Source organism: Zonotrichia albicollis, chromosome 2 (assembly GCF_047830755.1).
Source record: "Zonotrichia albicollis isolate bZonAlb1 chromosome 2, bZonAlb1.hap1, whole genome shotgun sequence".
In the NCBI taxonomy this organism is placed as follows: Eukaryota; Metazoa; Chordata; class Aves; order Passeriformes; family Passerellidae; genus Zonotrichia; species Zonotrichia albicollis.
In genome coordinates, this window is record NC_133820.1 from 4,723,376 (window position 1) to 4,743,980 (window position 20,605).

General features: G+C 39.7%; 1 protein-coding gene across 8 annotated transcripts in view; it reads right to left on the reverse strand.

Moving 5' to 3' along the window:
• POU2F1 (POU class 2 homeobox 1) overlaps window positions 1-20,605 on the reverse strand; it is a 112,491-nt gene that overhangs the window by 41,816 nt on the left and 50,070 nt on the right. For 2 of the 8 annotated variants that reach the window (XM_014269847.3, XM_014269845.3), the window contains exons 1-4: window positions 15,392-15,799; window positions 10,530-10,595; window positions 3,789-3,889; window positions 897-950 (exon numbers count right to left, since the gene is read on the reverse strand). In XM_014269847.3, coding sequence (XP_014125322.1) covers window positions 897-950; window positions 3,789-3,889; window positions 10,530-10,595; window positions 15,392-15,509 — 339 coding nt within the window. In that variant the 5' untranslated portion in view covers window positions 15,510-15,799. Of the gene's footprint in view, window positions 1-896; window positions 951-3,788; window positions 3,890-10,529; window positions 10,596-15,391; window positions 15,801-20,605 lie in introns of those variants that run through there. The other 6 variants (XM_074531882.1, XM_014269846.3, XM_014269850.3 and 3 more) reach the window with 4 other exon arrangements.

The window sequence follows — 20,605 nt, forward strand, 5'->3', positions numbered from 1 at the left end:
CTGTTTTGGGGACTGCAGAGCGGGCTAATTAACATAAAGGCTCTGATTAATTCTGCCAGTCATTGAGCGATAATTACAGCACAGGACTGTAAACATTCTGCACTGGAGATACAGCCTGTTTGCCAACATCTCTCTCAGGGATGGAAGTTTACCATGGCAACCAAGGCAATTTTCTGCCTCCTTCCTCTTAGAAAGGAAGGTCACTATACCTCCTCTTCTTTCCAAATTGTTATTATGTATAAGTGGGTCCACATTCTATTGCATTTCATGTAATGCACTACCTACATTCTTTAATAACATGCAATACTGAAACCAGTTTTCAATAAAACTGCATCCCTTGCCCCTTAATATAGTACAGAGTGGAAGTAGAATGTTAACAGATAAACTGAAGTGTTCAGCAGCATAGCAAAGTTTGAAAGCTTTGCTGTCTCACGTACATTATTAAACAACAATTACTCTTGGAAGTCGCTGTGTGTTATTTACACAAGCAGTCTGAACTAGCCATATTTATACAGTTAATGCTACCTTGTATTCCTATATACAGTTACCAGAAGTAAGGACAGATTGCTAAGTAATACTCACTTCATGTTTAAAGCAAGTTAATAAGCAGAAGAACAAGAAATATTCCTGGAGTTTTAAGGTTTGCATGATACCACACTAACTAAAATTCAGCATCAAGTTATGGTTACTCCAAGTTGTAAACAACTCCAGAGCCTGAATGCTTACGAATCCTGAACCTGATTTACAGTTGTAGAAATGTTATTCCTGCATACCTATCACTTGCCAAACTAGTCAGACTGAAAAAAACTGAGTAATGTATCACAGGTTAAGAACTATCTCTACTGATGCTGTTTGGGATGAGAGAAGGATGAGCAGCAGAAGGTAACTGTCTTTACCTGTACATTTAAGGACTGAGCAGCAGCCTGTAAACTTGTTCCAGCGAGCTGGACCTACAACAGTGCAAAAATGGAAATGAAATAATGTAGAATCCACAGAAAACTAATAATGTAAAAAAAAAAACAATCTCCCCACCCACATTCCAAAAAAACTCCCCCTATAACAGAGCATGACCCTCTAACACTTGAATCAGTGGAACAGGGGTTATACTCCAGGCTGAAACAGATGTGTAAGACTCTTTCACGATGCTGTTTATCTACCTCTTACTGAAGGTATCCCTGCCTGAGGATGTAGATATTATGGATGGAGTTGAAACAGAGCATATTGAACTGGACATGCCAACTAGTCCTATTCCTGTTGGAAAAATCCAGGCTCCAGGGCAGGGCATTAAGCTCCACTCATTGACATCCTACTCCCATTTCAGAACGGGTCTCACCCCACCACTGCTCTCACCAGCTTTCTGACATGAGCAAGCACGTGCACAGCACAGAACCCAGAGCACGACCACACTCCCTGAAATTAACCCATTCAAGTATTTGCAGCCCTCAGCCACTGAAAAAAAGATCTCAACACAGAGCACCGGAGACACTTTACAAAGGCTGTATTGATTCAGGTACACTTAAAACTTGAATTTGATGTTTGTTATTAACAGGCCCAAAGGTGGTCTTGTGGGTGAGCAGCAAGGAAAAATGGATGATTCAGAAAGTGAGATTTTTGGAGTGCTTTTTATCTCTAATGAGGAAAATGTACAAAAAATGATATCTTTTCATTTACTGAAACCCATTTGAATCAGTCTCACCTAGTTTCTACCAGCACCCCTAGTTATAAAGAAGGAATGTTCTGTAATTAATTACCAACACTTTCAAAGGTCAGAGTAACAGCCTGCAGAGAATTCCATCTCTGGACATGTTTGAAAACCGCTGCTCATTTGAAAACCAGGTGACATGTAAGGATACAATAAAGCAAAGCAAAATGTAGCACTCTTGCCTCTAGATGGAGGACCTCTATATGCTCCCCACACAGAAAAGTCCACATATTTTCAGGCACAGGAAAAACTGCAGTACATGAAATTAATAACTGAATATTTTGAACAGGCAACCTTGGAAGAGTCACCTTGGAAATATTTCCTACTGCTTTAGATGAAGGTACTGGACATACTAAGCATGATCTACATCAAAGCAAACAGTTCCAGCAAAGCCCCTCCTCATCAGAAGCAAAATACAGTTTGACACAGTCGATGTAATCTGTGCTTTTACCATGGATTAACAGCAGAGAATAGCCTAAATAATAGCACCCTGACATCCAAACTATATACTCAAAATAATACTTTAAAATTACACAAACACCACATAAAAGACTACAAATACATATTGATTGCTCAGGTACAGCCAGCACATTCCTGAAAATCTCTGTGAATGCAATTTGGACATCCCTTTCACCACACAGCCAACATTTCCAAATTAGAAATGCTGAATGCTGCCTACAGCCCAGTATTTTGCATTAGTCTAGAGCAAAGCACTGTGTGTTAAGGTTGAATAACACCCCACTAACAGCAGCCTCACTACCAGAGGACAGATTGACAATAGATTTCCACACACCTGCAGGTGAATAAAAGAATACCTGAGATTTTCCTTTGAACCAGTTTCAAGAAATGAATCACACTTTATCAAACATGAAGTTATAAAGATCCTGACGACTGTTTAAATAAATAAATTTCCAAAGCAGGATAAAGCACCGTGCAAAACTCAATTACTGTCCTGGGTCAATCTATGGAATAAAACGAAGTCTAAAACAAACACACAGAATTCTGCAGAACAGCTGTATCTGTCTCCATGTTAAACACACACTGGCAAGCCATAAAAACTAGTCAGCTTCTCTCCACATAAAGGCAGCCTACAACAGCCTATTGGTTCAGCAAATTCAAACAGTGGCACTCCCTTAGTCCTATATAAACCAATCTGCTAGGAAAATTGCAATTATGTGACAAGACGTGTGGAATGTTCCATACAATAAAACGGCAGTTCAGAGCTCTTAAAAGAGGGCATAAAAGCTTCAGTACTTCAATTATACCACAATAACTGTGCAACCTCAGACCTCAAACATTCAAGGTCATCCAATTAGGTACAGTATTTTAAAGTTTAACTTGGTGCAGAGGAAGGGAAAGAAATTAGGACATTTGTTTTCATACATCAAGTGCGAACAGATAAAAAAACTACAAAAAAATGCCCCTTATACTTCTTTTCACCTAGGGATGCCCCATTTTGCTTCAGCCTGCATCTGAAGTTCAGCTTTGATTCCCTAAACACAGCAGCAGCAGAACAGAGGGATAGTATTAGAAGTCTGAATATCATCTGACAAACAGGTCACCGAAATAACTTTTTTGCAAAAAAAGAAAACCTCACAAGGCATCTATGCTTAGTAAGTACAATCAACTTTCCTTGTAGTTCATCTGTAAGAGTATTTTTAACTAGGCAAGTGACAGTTTTGGAACCTTGGCAGCCATTGGGCCAATACAATCCTTTCCTAAAAATGTTAAATTTTTTCTTACCTTTCAATGTGGTCACTCTATTAAGTTAAAACAACAACAACAAAGCAAACAAACAAAAAACCTACTCAAAACCACACCACAACAATTAGGCATTCTCAAGTCACCAAAAATGTGTTTTGCAGTTCTCTCCAAGAGGTCTCACCCTACCTTGACATGTTCTGCAGCCTAATGCAATGAAGTGAATGCCACAATTAGGACTTTTCCCATCCACGCTCATTAATTAACCAGGTGGTGTACCCAGATTTATGTTCCAACAAATGACTCTCCATCATCCACAGAGAGAGAGAACATGGAACACAATAGAGCAGCTGAGCTCCTCTGTCTGAAATGTCTCTTCTCTTACCTGATGAAGGTGCCCAAGGAAGGCCTGGGCCTGGGCTGTAGAGATTGCTCCTCCGACAGGCACAGGCTGCTTTTGAAAGTCCAGGCCGTTCGTTTGCGTGCCTGGAGAAAGAGAGATATTGGAAACTGTTCATTACTGCTTTTAGTGAGTGGAATAACAATTAACACTCCAACTTTCCTGCTATTCTCTCAACATTATATAGTAAAAAAACACTCTGAAAGTAACAAGAATTGCATTTTTTTAGTGGGGTGGGAAGCAGAGTCCAAGCTTCAGTAACAGAGCGTTTGTCAGCTGAACAAAAGCAACATCATATTTTCTTTAGCTTCCATCATCTATTTGTGTACCCTGAAGATATTTAAAAGATGTGCAGATGTGGCACTTAAGGCCATGGTTTAAAGGGGGACTTGGCAGCATTAACAGTTGGGCTTGATGATCTTAAAGGTCTTCTCCAACCTAAACAATTCTATGACCTGTGTTTCCATGTACTCTGCTATCCCATCACTCTACACAGCTTGAGAATCAAATGGGTGCTTGCTGCTGTGATTAAACTGTGTTTCCATTCTCCATGCACCCCCTATTCAACAGTTGAAGACTAAATTTAAATTCACAAAGTGCCAACAGCAAGGCTCATATAAAAGCCACCTCTCCTAAAGGACAGGTAAAATAACACTTGATGAAAACAGAAGTCCCACCTATATACAGCAGTTAAGGGCCACAGTTTTACTCTTTCCAGAAATTACTCCTCTACATTTCTGTTAAAGTTTGTTCAGAGGTCTCATTAGATAAGATAACTGCCTTGGCTTGCTTCTGCTTCTTCACTTACTCTCATGTAACTAAAACCTGCTTCTTTTCCTACATTTTTGCAATCTTTCCCTAAACTGCTCAGAAGACATGAAAACCTCCCAATTATCACAAAATAATTTGTGTGTGAGAAGAAAAAAAACAAAACCAAGTGGGTTTGGGGGTATTTTTGTTACAACCCACAGAAAGGGAGACTCCAAGTGTGTTAGGCTGCAGGGAATTTCTAGAACAGATGATGCAATCTTTAAAATAGCGTGACTGAAATGAAGCTAAACCAGCTTTAGACTTGCATGTTTATTCATCATGACAATCAGATTTTGTTCAGGGCCCACAGGCAGGTGTGCATAGTAGCATAATAACTTCAAAATTCCTTCCATCATCTACATTCTCTGCCATAAAAACCTAGGTTATCTACTGAGCAAGAGTCACTGTTGTTGAACAACAACAGGTGGTTACCATTCCTTGCAAACAGGCATAAAATGTGATTGGTAAAACAGACTGTCCAACAGCTCACTTTGCTGTTTTGACCTGCAAACAGCTTACACAGGTCACATTTCCAAAGACTGAGCCACTGTTCAATTGAACACTGACATAATATCAAACTTTCTACCATCCATGTAAAGAATACCTAAGGTGGCCCTTTGATGCATCTTTGGTGGGGGTTCTGTGTGGGAAGATTTGGTTGACTCCCAAGTTTTCAATTCCATGCTTTGGGCCAAGGTTTACAAACTTAAGAGACATACATGCAGCCAAAGATCCACAGATGGGTTAAAAATATTCCAATTTTCAACTGCATCAAATGATTTTGCTTAATTAGTCTAAAATGCCCATTCAACGTGAATACAGGGACTCTCACTGGTCTGAATTGCTCCTGAAGGAATGCAACTTGGTTGCCTTTCTCCAAAGAATGAAAGAAGGTCTGCTAGAAAGAACCAGAAGAATCTCATCTATCTTCATTCTTTCCAGTAAACTACAGAATTCTCTCCATGTAGAATACAAAGGGAATGAAACAGTAGTTGGGTAAATATATAAAAATTATTCCTGACAAATAGCTACCATAAGTCAAAGGAAACAACCTACCACCTCCTCATTTAATCAAAGGTTTTGAATTACTTTTCAATGGTCAGGGAGTGAAAAAAATACAGATAAGAAAATCTACTGGAGGGCAAATACTCCTCATTCCAATAGGAAACTTGTGGGGGTTAAAAAATTTATCTGTTTCTGAGAGAACCAGCTGCAGGCCTCACCTTGGGTAAATAAGTGAAGCTGCTCTAGTTAGCTATCTCCCAAAAAGAGCCTCAAAAATCATGATACCATGTTAAAAGAGCACTACTGTGCAAGTGTGCAGAAGAAATACTCCAGTTATCAGTTCTGCTGACTCTTAATATAGAAATCTGAAAAAAGCCTCCTAGGTGATAGTTTAGAACAAAGCAAGCTCCAAGACTGAGCTTAAAATCTTCATGGCTCCCAACAAACAACTTAGGCACTGAGAGAAAACAACATTTTCTTTAAATTCAAAGAGATCAATTTAAGTTGAAATTTAAATCAATTTCAATTGAAAGACATCAACTCCCTCTCCCCAGGCCTCAGGGCGAAAAAATGCACATCACACCTGTTCACTCTCTGTTCTACTACTTGCAGCTTAAACTCAGTTAGGTTTGGTTTAGAAGCACAATGTCTCTTCCCCCCTGGATGCAGCCTTAATTTTGGAAGGAATGCTACCCTGGCTGCTTGCATTTATCTCAGGATGCCCATGTCTTTTGAAGAACAGCAAGGAAAATGAAGTGAGTCCAGCATATGAGAGGCCTTGCTTTTAAGGTGCTCAGAAGGATGTGGCACCACTCCCATGGAATCTAAGATATCTGAAAAGGAGCTGGAAAATGGTGCTGTCAAAAGCAGAAGGTCAGCATATTGTAAGGACAGAAAGGACTAGAATGCCACTTTTGTTCAAGATGAGAGTTAAATACAAAACTCTGTGATGATTAACAGCCATAGCAGATACGATCACACGCAGCATGACTTTAACAGTTCAGGGTATTAATCCATTTTCCATCTTCATCCCAATTTCAATAACTGCTAGAGCTTGCCAACACCAAAAACAGCCCCAAAAGAGTGGGAACTCTCCATGTTCCATCTCTCCTTTCTTCTTGGTTCCAGCTCCATCTTGGACAGCTCCCTCTCCTGCCCCTTCTGGTATTCCACCAGTAGAGCTTGCTTTGGTCTGGGTGCTCCACCCCCAGCCAGCCATGGGATGGAATTTCACCCTTACAGTCGAGGTCCAGTGTAACCCAAGCATGTTGAAATTCTGGCATAAATTCAGCCATGTGCTCAGCTACTTCACAGAGCTGCTTTGGATGAAGACTAATACAGTGCTACTCCAGGGAAAGGAACAGAACTATAGATACTGAACAGGGATTATTATATGGCATTTTGGAATTGTACTTGCAGAGGGTAAAGGCATGACAAAGTAGAACAGGCAAGGTAACACTGCACCTGCACTCAGGAGAAAAACTTACTCTCAAAATTTCAGATTAAAATCATCAGACCTCAGCCTGAGTTTGTAAACTGCATTAGAAAGGAAGAGGAGTGAGGAACTCCAGATCAGGGGAGATGTGGAATCAGGTGCAAGAAAGAACTCAGGAAGGGAAGGCAGCCAAGGAGAAGGATGATTTCAAAGCCAGCTGGAGTGGGTATGTGCACTCTGGGACACATCTCCCAGCACCACCACCATATTTTCCTAGGTTACCTCTCTCTCCCCACCTCTGCTGAAAGACAGAGAGATACCCCCAATACTCAGAAATTGTTGTTTCCCTATCCACATTTCCTAACACCAAGTTCAGCATTGATAATTGCCTGATTTTAGCAGTTGAAGAATAGTTCATGGTCTCCCTCCTACAGACATCCTTCTTATGGAAACTGGAAACATCCATCTTTGGAAATGAAGCAATGCAAACAAGTATCCTTAGAATCCTTCCAAATACTACACTTACAATAATTATTATTTTGCTGCTATGTCAACAAATGTCATAACAGTACAGTTTCCATAGTCATTATAACCTTGACTTTTCACAGTTCTGCATTCACACAGCTTTTACAAGAGAAGATGCATTAAACAAACAAAAAGGTTGAGGTGTTTTGGAAAATTTTCTGCTGCCTATAAAAAGGAGATCAAAAGGGTTTTACTGTAAGATATGATATTTTTCTTACTTCTCCTTTCTCCAGCAGATACTATGTAGACTGTCTGCCCACAAATGAAGCCTGGAAAAGATTTCTCTAACGGTGCAATACTGATGACCAGTTGGTCAATACATGTTCTTAAGAAAACAGCCATTCAACAGATCCTGTACTCAAATGTTTTGGTTGTTGTTTTTAATTGGTCTGAAATATGGATTCGTTTTTCAGATGCTTAAAAGGGAAGTCCAGTTAGTACAAAAAATTTAAAATCATAACATATTTCAGGCACTGTATTGTGACTAATATAATTAGGGGACTTTATGATGTTTCTTAAATAGTCAGAGCTCAAAATAAAAAAAACCAAGTTCGTTAACTTCCATGAAACTTAGCTGATAGTTCAGAGAACTACTGATGTCATCTTTAACCAGAGGTGTTATTTTTTTCCCTGAGAACAACAGCTCTGCCAAATGTAAATTCACACTCCACAATAATTTCTCTTAACATTTTCAAGTCACATTATCTCACTACAGTTTAAAACAAGAATGACCCAAACAAGCATCCACTGAAGTTTAAAAGATAGACTATTAGTGTTTACACAGCAGACTCAAGTGATTTACAAATGTCACTGGGAAGCAGACAGTTAGAGAAAGTTACAAAAATAAGAACTCCGAGTGTTTATAAAAATCATCATCGGGCATTATCTGGGGAGCACAAGCACTGACAGAAAATCAATGGCACTTCCAGTTCCTCAGCATCCGAGCTGAAAGCTGACTTCTTTTCACTCAAGTATGCACTGAGCCCAGAACCATAATCTAAGTACCCCGATCAGAAGCCTAAAATTACATTCTCTGAGTATTCCTTTCAGAGCCTAACATCTGCCAAGTTGACTAATACAACTGATGCTTGAGCTCCCAAAGAACATCACAAATGCCATCAATCACTATCTCTAGGGGTTTAGGAGCACTGTGTTTTAAAACAAAGCAATGACTGCAGAACAGAGAGTCCTCAAAAATTCTAGATTACTTTAGCTCATGTAATTTAAAAATCAGGATACAAAACTGGAAGGAAAGACGGGAAACATTTAAACTAAAGAAGCAAAATTCCAAAAGTTTTAAACACCAGTCAGAGTCAAACTTCTGTAATAATGAACTTTAACATAATATTAGAGTATAAAAAAAATACAGTCATTGTATCCCTTTTAACATGAAAGGATCTACACATGCAGCTTTACAATCCATCCATTTCATGTCATGACCCCCACCTTCACAATGATGAAATATTTGCCTAAGAGAGCAGAATTGTTTAGAATTCAGCATCTGCTGAAGCAAATGCAATGCTCCTGTGATAACTGACTGATTGCCTTTGAATAAAACAAATTCTCCTCCTTACCAGCTCACTTGAGGTGAAACTGCTAAAGTTGCACTAAAAGAAATGTGTTGGGAATGCACTCTGGAGAAAGCACATGCAGGGAACTTTGGCCACACAGGGGAGGAAATCTGAATTTTTTCAGAAGTTTACACACAACCCCCAGCTACAAGGAGTCCACAGGGATATTTAAAACCATTGTTCCCTTGATGCTGTTTATGATCATGAAATATTTATGGCCCATATGTTTTTGAAATAATGTTTTATATAATCTTAGACTCTTAAATACATAATAAAACACTTCTGTGAAGAAAAAAAATTGATACCACTCCCATTAAAATACAATGACAATTATAAAATCTGAGATGCCAGCAACAAAACACACATTATTAAGCAGGAAGAATTCCTTTTCACTGAACCCATACATTGGCATAAAAATCCAACCTCTCAGAAAAAGAAAATTAAATAATGTCAACTTCACCACAACTCCAGAGTTTAAAATAAAACTCTTATTATCAAACCATGAAGAAGAAAACTTGTTTTCCTCATACAAGGTAACCAGACTTCTCTCAAAGCAACAAGTTCCCTCTCATCAGAATTTTCTCTTCCCAAATGCTATTCTGAGCTGAGAAAAGATTCTGAGCTAGGCTAAACCACTTACTTTCCATTCAGAACTGTCATTTCTCTTACACTCAGAATGAGCATTACATTACCTCCAGAAAGGAACTAAAGCATGAGATAGCATGGTTAAGTTATAGTGGCTCAATGAGCTTCTTCAATGGCTTAGAATTGGTCACATCTTAAGAGTGGCCCTGACACAAAATCTGTTCTTCCCCACCAAATTTCAAGGTTCTTTTCTAACACGCTAAGAAATTACAGAAAAGCTGACTAAAACTAAAAAAAAAAAAAAATTGATATATTATGCTTTCTCCATTTGACTTGTTCTTGAGAACTGTTGTGACAGCTTGAATGAAATCTAAAATGGAAACAGGATCAGGCAGTGGCCCACATCTGCCAGGGAAAATTTCAACCCAAAAATAAACCATGAAGTTGGAAGTGCCAAAGGTATGCTCTGCCAGGAAAAAATGAGACTATTTATGGAGAGCTAGTGCCACCAGAGCTTTGGTAGTACCAGAAACATTACAGATTAAAAAAATGGGGAAGGGAAATCTTATATAAAAAGCGTGGATGGTGCTCCAATAAAATAGGTATGAATAAAGCCCTGTATGCAGTAGGGTTAATGACAAAAGCATTCCCAGGAATCTGAAATCAAAGGGTGTAGCTTTTTATTTGTTTGGCTTTGTGGGTTTTTAAAATCCCACTAAATAGGTAAAGAAATTTTGCTTTTAATATCCATTCAATTCCACCAGAACACATCTGCACCAATTGATCATTTCCTACCTGTGTTCCCGTCCCCACTCTCCATCGATGGTTTACTGGTTTCTGACGGATTGTTCATTCTTGAGTCTGCATTAAAACAGAAAGAAAGATAAAACAATACAGCAAAAAATCCCCAAATCTGTTCATACCTTTTTGTTCAAGGGAAATACAGAACAGAAGAAATTTGCTATGTACTTTACCCTTATTCAGATTTATAACACAAAAAAAAAAGAACAAGCAAAATCAGAACACAATACTGAATCTTCCAGATAAATATTATTTCAAAATTTTCTATGACATTATTCCCATATGTGAAAACATGGTATTAAGGGAATAAAAGACAGCATGCTGGAGGGCAATGATAGGTAGAAACTTAATTTTCAATACAATGAAAGTCATAGAAGAAAAAAAAGGAGGGGGGGTAGAAGGAACAATGATTACACCAAGATTCAAAAACATTATGTCTGACTATCATGGCCTACATTATTCTTGTGTTTGCTCCCCCTGCCCCACCCCAACAAAAGAAAGGAAATTCAGTCATTATAATTAAATGGATGCCATTTTCCTAATACTGCATTTCTATTTTACTGGAATGTCACTGACATTAAGTTATTTTATATTTCCTATATATTCAGGCAAAACCATACAAACATAAAATAATTCCTCTTCTTTCTCCCTGTGGATGAATGCATTGAAAAGTCTGTTCCTGGTTTCAAAGCCTGTCAGCTGAATACAGTGCAATGCAGAGGGCCTCTCCAGATGGCAGACAGAGAATATAGTTTCCTTATATAGGAATCTATACAGATGTTCTGTGTACAGCATCAGCTTGCCAGCTTATTACCTCCTCATTCCTTGCCACCGACCCCAGTGTGCCACATTATCACAAACCAAAATTACAAAAAGAATCTCAAGACAGAACAGCTCATAAAAAGAAGTGTAAGCAAATCCTTGAGCACACTCTTCCATTCCCATAATGAGCTAAAAGCAACTTCAATGAGCTTAAAATGAACCCTTTACTCCAGGATATTCTCTTGCTAGGTGCTTAAAAGGTTACCTCTGTCATGTACTTTCATCAAAGCAGTGATTTCCAAAATACCACCAGGCTGAAGAAGAATACAGGAGCAGCATTAACTGTGCTGCATCTTTCCCCCAGACAGCTCCAAGAAGAATGGCCAGACTGCCTGGGAGTCCATGAAAGCTGGAAATGAGAAGATGAACCACTGCCATGTGCCACCACCTGCTACCACAGGGCACAGCAAGGACAGGGACCTGCTGGAGCGAGTTCAGAGGCCACCAAGGGGGTCTGAGGGCGGCAGCACCTCAGCCATGGGGAAAGGCTGAGGGAGCTGGGGCTGTGGAGCCTGGAGAAGACTCCATGAAGGCTTCACAGCAGCCTCCCAGTACCTAAAGAAGCCTGCAAGAGAGCTGGAGAGGCAATTTTTAGAAGGGCATGTGGTGAGGGGAGAATGGCTTTAAACTGAAAGAGGGCAAGTTTGAACTGGATATTAGTAAGAAATTCTTACTGGGAGGGTGGTGAGCCACTGGGACAGGTTGCCCAGAGATGTGGTGGATGTCCCACCCTGAAAGTTTTCAAGGCCAGTTTGGATGGGTTCTGAGCAACCTGATCTAGAGCAAGGTATCCCTGCCCTTGGCAGGGGGGTTGAGGGTTGAAACTGGATAATCTTTAAGGTCCCTCCCAAACCAAATCATTCTGTGATTCTTTGATCAATATTTTTAAAACTAATATAATTTTCCACATGAACAACTGTGGCAGTTGAACCCAAGAGAGTCGTGAAAATCCAGGACTGTAACAACCACAAAACCCCCCCTGACAAGCTAACACAACATCTCCAGAGCCTCAACTCTTCTCAGAAAGTTCCTATGCCTATTCTTACATCTTTCACATGTTCAGCCACATGTACAAGAGATCTGGACTATCAGGGTTACCCTTAGTATAAAGGCAGATGTGTTAAACTGCTTTTGGAAAGGGGGAGGGAATGAGGAGAAACTTTGCAGCTGAGTGCTGCTGGCCCACACTTCAGCAAGTTTTGCCCTGTGTTTCACAACCTCTCCTTAGCACATCCAAGCTACAAATTCAGAGTCTTGAAAAACAAGTGTTCTGCTAAGGTTGCAGGTACAGAACCTATTGCTTCCAGGCTCCTTATTTTGTCATTTTCCACATTTGGATAGCATGATTCACACTCTAGAAACAGAACATGGGTTCCACTGACTATACAGAAATGTCTGCTCTGGACTTGGCCCTCTCTGCTGACAGATCTGTGTTTCTATCTAGACATTGTATATATCTTAAATGGAGTTAATTGTTGTGGCAACAGCACACTTGTTTAGAGTGATTACAGGCAACATGCATTTGATAAGCAGCATTACTTCATTCCTTTACACACAGATGGCTACTGAAATTTCACTTTAGAGAACACTGAATGGGAGTCCTTTGCTTTGGAAGTAAATATGAAGAGTCCTTATCCAGCAGGAAAATGAGCAAAGAGTTGTTACAAGTCAAATACATTTGGTTGTGGAAACCAGGCTAATTCAGGAGGCTGCTGGACATAGGATGTAATTTTTAAGCCCAGAGCAGAAGAATAGCTTGAACCCAAAATACACCTGACCACAAAAGGGAAGAGCACAGGTTGAGAAAGTTGTCTCTCAGAAACATAGAATCCATTTGCTGAACCACTTCACAAAGTTCATGGTAGAAAAACAAGAGAGGCCCGCCCTCCTGTTGCCAGTTTGTAGCAGGAATTAAAATATTAGAGCCAAGGTGCAGGCTACTAATGATAGAATAAGCAAAACAAACTAAACCCAGAGGAGGGACACAGCTGTCCTGTGCACAGAACACAAGCAGGACAGTCACTGTTCTGTGTGAGGAAGCTCACACAAGAAGCCTTCCTACATGATGAGCAAGTTTGCTCAGTCCCACAGAGTTATAACTGTACAGACCTCTTTCCAAAAAGCAAGCCAGGACACGTTTTTCTGTCAGGCTATGCTGCAAAATACATCCTTCTAGAATAGGTTTTATACTACTAGTCATACACAAAGTTTACTTAACTACCAAAAGCCTGTCTAAATGAAGAATATTTTATTGTAAAGATCCATCCTTAACAAAGACCTCAAACATTGCTATAGAAAAAAGCAGCAAGTTGGAAGAAGAAACATCTTTCTGGTAGTGCTCAGGTTCAAGCGAAGGATAGCATCCATTATTTCACCAGCTGACTATTTCTTGTTCAATCTGTGGGCCTTCTGCATGTAAAGCATCAAGAACAATGCAGCTATTTCCATTGCAAATGGTATGACATCCATCTGAAGCACAAAACTGCTACCAGCAAAACAGGCTCGTGTCCGCGGGATACTCAACCACCGATTCATTCTGTGTCGAATAAAAAGGCTACTTGGTTTATATGTGCTCGTGCCATTTCTGCTTCAAACTTAAAAGAATAAACAAATGAAGTGGGCTAAAAAAACCCCAAGCCTTAATGCCTTCACCTTTTTTTCTTCCTTTAGATCTTCCTTGGGTTTTAAATAAAGGCCCTGGGCTACAACTTCTGCCAACATTATCTAAAAACAAACTCCCCGGAAGGAAGGATCGAAAGCAGCAGGTGCATGACTGAAATCAAACTCTCAGGAGTGAATCCATTCCATGCTGCTGCTCTGCTAGCAGGGCTGAGGTGTCGCCAGGCAGTGCTGTGCCAGCCTTTCACACACCCTCAGGAACATTTCCAAAGGCATTCAGGGGACAGAAGCAGTGCACACCGGACCAACCTGAAGCGTTATAAAGACTGCACACAGCTGGCAAAGCAAAGAAAATCTTAACATGGTATCAACTATTAACTGTTTCCTTTCACCTATTAAAGTGGAACTGCCTAATATTCCATTTGCACCAGCAACAATGATTCATTTATGTGCATGGGAAAAACCAAGTTTAATGTGAGTGAAAACAGGACAAGAATTATTTAGAAACTCATTTTCAAAAACCACATCGTATTCAGAAACAAACATACTCAAATGTCTGCTTTAAAATTTACCATTAAAAAATATTCTTTTACTTAGAGATATAAGTTCTTACATGAACTTATATGATGGAATGAAAAGAATAATAATATATATATATATATATATATATATATATATATATATATATATACACACACATTGAGCTTCGGGGGGAAAAGCCTTGAAAATAAATAAAGCCTATTGTAAAATTGAGATGATCCATTACTATAAATAACTTTAAAAGACACGAAGAAGGAATTATGGCATGTCTGCTCTGCAGTCCTGATGGAATCTCAGTGCAGGAAATATATTATCCCAGTAACCTTAAGCACAGCTTGCAACGGTATCAATGGCAACCACTGTGCACTCCCCCTTATTTTCTATTACACACGAAGAACCTTGCTATATTAAAAACACACAGACATAACATACATTCTGTTGTGGAATGGCTCAATACAGTTACTAAATTCCTTCAACACTTAGGCTCCCTCTCATTCATTTTAATGCTTTAAAATGCATAACACACAGATATGCAAGTCAAGCCCAGTGTTTGTTAGAAGGCAAATGCTTCTCAGACTGAAATCCTAAAAGCAAAAGGTCTGTATTAATATCATCCAAGTCTGTGCAAAGGAAACAAATTCTCCTGGAGCCAGGGAAAAGAAGGCAAACAACCAAAGGAACGAACAAACCAAGCAAAGGATGTATTTCCCTGGTACAGAGCGAGCCATGCACCTAGCAGGCAGCTATTGCTGCCGATGCACTGCTGAGTGCAGCCAGTGCAGCCCCACAAATACCTTCTGCATATGTGATGAAGCCTCTGCATAGGCAATCTCCCAGCCTCGGTGTCCACAAGAAAGAGCTGAGCTGGTACCCACCTAGAACGTAGTCGCTGCAGTCCAGCATTGCTGTGGTATCCTCTACAGGTTCAGATAGTCCAAGGAACGGGAGAATGGCAATTTCTATCAAATCTACACTACTGCTCTCACTGAACATGAAAGGGAGTGGGGAGGTGGGGGGAGAAATACAACTTCAGTTACACCATAGCAATCTTCAACTGAACAGGGAAACTTCAGTTGCTGTGTGGAGTTTTAGTCTCTCCTACTAGCTGTGTCTGACATTGTCAAGGCGACTGAAGCGTGAAAAGTTCCCCTTTTTGTAATAAAATAGAAACAAAGATTGCAGCTGGCAGTTTCCATAATGAAGCTTAATCAGTATGCGCCTGATTAGGGCCTTATGCAAATCTCCTCTCGTTAGCACAGCAGCCAGCACTTTGAAGTCCATGAACAATTCATTTGCAGAGTACACTGAAAGCGCTCCCTGCATAATTTAAATCACGGTATAAATATTTATCAGCTCATTTGCATATTAATTGGCAGTGCATGAAGGGAAAAATTATCTCCCGAGTGCCAGCATAATAATTAGGGAACAAAATGAATTTTCTTCCAATAGCTTGGCTTCTCAGCCCTAACTCAAGCACAGTACCACAGGGGATCAGGGAGGGGAAGAGACAGAGTTCTGTTCAAATGCCACTGAAATGACACGTACAAATTAGAAACAACTCTACAGACTTAAGCACCTTTAATCTTATTCCTGCTGGCAACAATAACATCAGTAATAAAGGGGATTTGGAAAAAGCTTTCCACACAATCCAAATAATCCCACGAAAACAATTAGCAAGGTAGAAGCTGAACACAAAGCTGTCAAGCCTCGCACATCTGCGTGGAGTTTTCCACACGCGAACCCGCACTGTCTCAGCACGGTCCCAGGCAGGGAAGGGAGCCCTGGCAGGGCAAGGAAGTGGCACGATTCCCTTTAAACGGCTAAAGAGCTTGGTGATTCATTATCGGGTAATCCCTTTGCCACGGCCAACTTAGCAGCAGTGGATATGTCAAGTATTGTGTAACATTTGACACCCATTAATCTATCCCGAGTGAAATCAAAATAGATTTAGTCTTTTGCTTTCCAATGACTTGCAAGAAAAAAACCCAAAAATCTATTACTAATCCCTTCAAGCATGTACACAATATGGCTAAAGAAAGCTTATTTGCAGAGCTATGGTTTTTCAAAGGGGCACGTCACACCCACGTTGCATCTTTGAAGCACTCAGTGATAACCAGAACGCGCTTGCCGCTGCGACCACAAAGTACACTGGAGAACGGAGAAGAGGCTCTGGTCTATGGAGAAATCAATCTTCTTTTCCAAAAGTGGTCCACAGAAGTAAGTGGACTAACTATGAGGCTCTATTAAACCATTTCAAATAGTTTGTTTGCCACTCAAAAACTCATGTCCTAAACAGCAAGAAGATTTTTATATAAATTCAAGCATGATGTGTCCATCACAAAATTTATTACTCTATATTCTGATCAGGAAAAGATAGTATGATGCAGATGATTATAGGGTTGAGCCACCCACTTCCAGGTGCTAATGTGAATTTAAAGAGTAAGTTGCTTTTTTCTTTTTTTTTTTTTTCTTTAAAAATACCATAGCTGTACTTTTCTTCTCCTCATTTCTCAAGTGAATTCAAGCACCCCCTCTACAAACAAGAGGGAGTGAGAGAAAAGGGACTTCTCAATCATCCAGTACTGACTGGAATTTATTTCCACGCTTGACCTCTTCTTCTGTTCAGGTTCATATCTCTACTTAACACAAGATGTTCCCAGCTATATATTTAACATGAGTGATCTACACTTGAAAAAGATTGCAAGAAGAGAGGGAGAAGGTGCTCCCTACTACAGGGAGACAACTGCATGTGCTGAATAGGTTTTCCTAATACCTGGTTTTCTCCTCACTAATGTGTCCCACTGAGACCTCTGAGGCACACATTCATGCTTCACAGACCTTCAGTAAACTTCACTCCTGCACACTTACTTTTGGAGTGCACTGGAGATAATCCGTTTGCTTTATTGGAAGAGCCTGGACATCAATGGTGTAGCAAAGCAAGCAGTTGGCAAAGCAGGGGGCTGAGCAGAGCAGGAGAGCAGAGCAGGAGAGCAGAGCAGAGCTCTCCTCAGAGCAGAGGGGCTGCCTGCTGGGGCACAGGTGCAGCCCCAGCGTGCAGGAAGTGACCGTTGCAGTCGGGCCCGCGTGCGGCCATGGCTGATCTGCTCACAAACACCAACCCCCACACCAACCTTCCCTGCAGCTCTAACACCCACCAACAGCCTCACTGGAGTCAACAATTATTGTTGTGTCAAACTAACAACTGGCCAAAAAACAGAAGACAAATCAACAAAAGCCCTCCCCAAACCAACCAGCCAACCAAAACCAAACAGCACAAAAAACCCAAACCAAATGGTTCTTTCAGTGACCACTTCATTCTTTGACAATTTTATTACCTTAGCTCTTATCTAAGCTCATAGAACCATAGAATGGTTTGGGTTGGAAGGGACCTTAATGGTCAGGCAGCTCCAGCCCCCTGCCCTGGGCAGGGACACCTTTCACTAGACCAGGTTGCTCCAAGCCCCATCCAGCCTGGCCATGGCCACTTCCAGGGATGTTGCATCCACTTTTTGTTTTGCTCTGGGTTTTTTTTGTGTTTGTTTGTTTAAATTTACAATTGACAGTCCTTTAATGTCTGCTCTAGTAGAGAAAGAGAATATCTGGGGAGGAATGGTGCCTATCATTCTGCTCCAAAACCAGTGGTGGAATACATTAGTGTAATGCTCTCTTTAGGTTCTGCCACAACACTGCCCATTCTTTTCTTTCTGGCTACTTATTAAAAGTTACTTAACATCCTGAACTAAGGACATACTTCTGGTACTCATGTTTAAGCAAAACTTGCTCAGTTTCATTTTTCCTCCAAAGGCACCTCTTGAAGAGAAAATGCTGCACTTTGTGATAAGTAAAAAGCTTGCCACATCCCATGAAAATAAACATATCTCAACAAATGTGTCTCTCCTCTTTAGCCAATTCTACAGTTTTTACAATAATGATTTTTCCCCCATAATACAATTCAAACTCTTCCTAAAAACCAAAGGAACTAACAGAGCCAGGTATGACAAAGGTGGATTTTCAGGAGACTCTTTCTACCCCATTCACTTATTTTGTCACTTTCTATGTATTTTCCACACCATACCACTTCAAATCAATGTCTTCCTTTTGCAGTCTGCCCCACAAGTATGTCACTTTCTTTATTCAGTTATAATGACAATATCTGATTCCTTAAGAACTCTGGTTTTGGAGGGGAAGCATCATTTTTACCTGTAGACTATGCAACTCTTGGTTTTTTATATGGATGTGTGTCCATATATTACTAAAATGTCATTTACTACACGCCCTCCATGACAGCTAAGAAATTTCTGCCCCTACCCAGCTCAGTGACAAGCATGACCTTTGCAAACTTCAGGGCTGCACTTTCTGATGAGATTACCCAATAAGCCAACTCATTATTTCCCTTTTAAACAGTGGAGTGCAAAGGAATCCATACAAATGGAGTACAAAATACAGGGAAAGGAAATAACTGCAACATTAGCATGATGCTTTCATTAGTGTATCAATGCTTAGGACATTCTACCTTGGAGGTACTACATTGTAACTCAAGACATTTCCAAGTCTCCATCCCAACAACCCAAGGGAAACCTAAAAAAAAAATTCAACAAACAGAACCCAAATGTGTTATTTAAAAAATTGTAAAAATCACATACTTCAACAAAATAAACTGTTATTAAAGTTGGCACAATCCTCTTAGAGTAATTATGGACAGACAGCAGTCTGTTCATAGCTAGGGCTGCAAGCTAACTCTAATTTTAGCCACTACCTTTGACTGTGGCTAACAGAATTGATTTTATCTGAAAATTGGTAAGTTTGCTCTGAGAGCCAGAAAGAGCAGTTGTCTGGAAAAGTCAAATAAAATTGGCCTGGTTTAGACTTACCAGTCATTAGGCAATTGCTATGAATTGGAATTTTAGTCTACATCTAATTTTACTTCCCACAAACTCAAATCATAACCATCCTTTAAAACTTTCAACCACACAAAATGCCTTTCAAAATTCCTTTGTGTACATTTTTAAAGGAAATTAAGCATGTGGAGAGCTAAGCAGGAATGCTAATTTATCTTATCAGTGCAGGACAGCAGATACTTGTAAGCACCTGATACATTAATATAAAAGGGTTTGTTTGTGGGTTTGGTTTTTTATGCAACTTATTTTTGTCCACAGAAGGTAGCAACTACCATGGATTAAGTCTTTTTTTTCACAGAAAGAAAACTGTGTTCATGACAAATTTACAATACCACCACACAAGGAGAGAAGAAGAAAGGAGGGCAGTGATATGGTAAGAGAAATAAAATAAATATCCTTATTCAAAAAATATAGAATTATAATGTCCACAAGCAATCTGAACACTTTGCCCTACCCTCACTGCCTACAAACCATGGCATGTAAGAAGGCATCCATATTATATTTACATTGAAGTTTTTCTTCCATCCTGTTGAATGTTTTCAATAGCAAAGGATACAAATTCAGTGCAGCCAACCCTTGTTATCTAAGTAAATGTTATTGTCATAACATTTACTTAAAATTTATAGAATATTTTGAAGAGCAGTAAACGTTAGGTCTTTACATGTTCTGAATTAAGCTCTCCTGCTCCACTCATTATGATTTCATTACTATTTCATAATGGCTTGAAACTTTTCTTTCATGTTGTTTTTAGTGGGGTTTTTGTTTATTTACATGCACCATAAGCACTGACTCCAGGAACTAAATTCAAGAACCAACCTGAAGTGTCACACCTTTGAAAACCAATTTGTGTTTAACTACCATGTTCCACCTGCCACAGAGCTGCTGCACATTAGCACATTTATTGTCTTCAGGGCATTCACCTCCTTCCAATTTAACTTGAAGTTAGAATAGAAAATGAACAAATCATGCTGATTCCTCCACACTTCAGGCATGGTGCAATACCACTACATATTCATTGTTCTAGAAAACTTGTATAAAAACCAAAAATCTGTGCAAACTTGAACAGGATTTTTTTAAAAACACACACAAAAATGTCTTAAAATGTGACTATGGTATGGGAAACACCTGTTTGGAATTTTTTGTCCACTTATGTGAGTCTCATTCTCCTTTAAAATTATTGGTTTGTCAAAT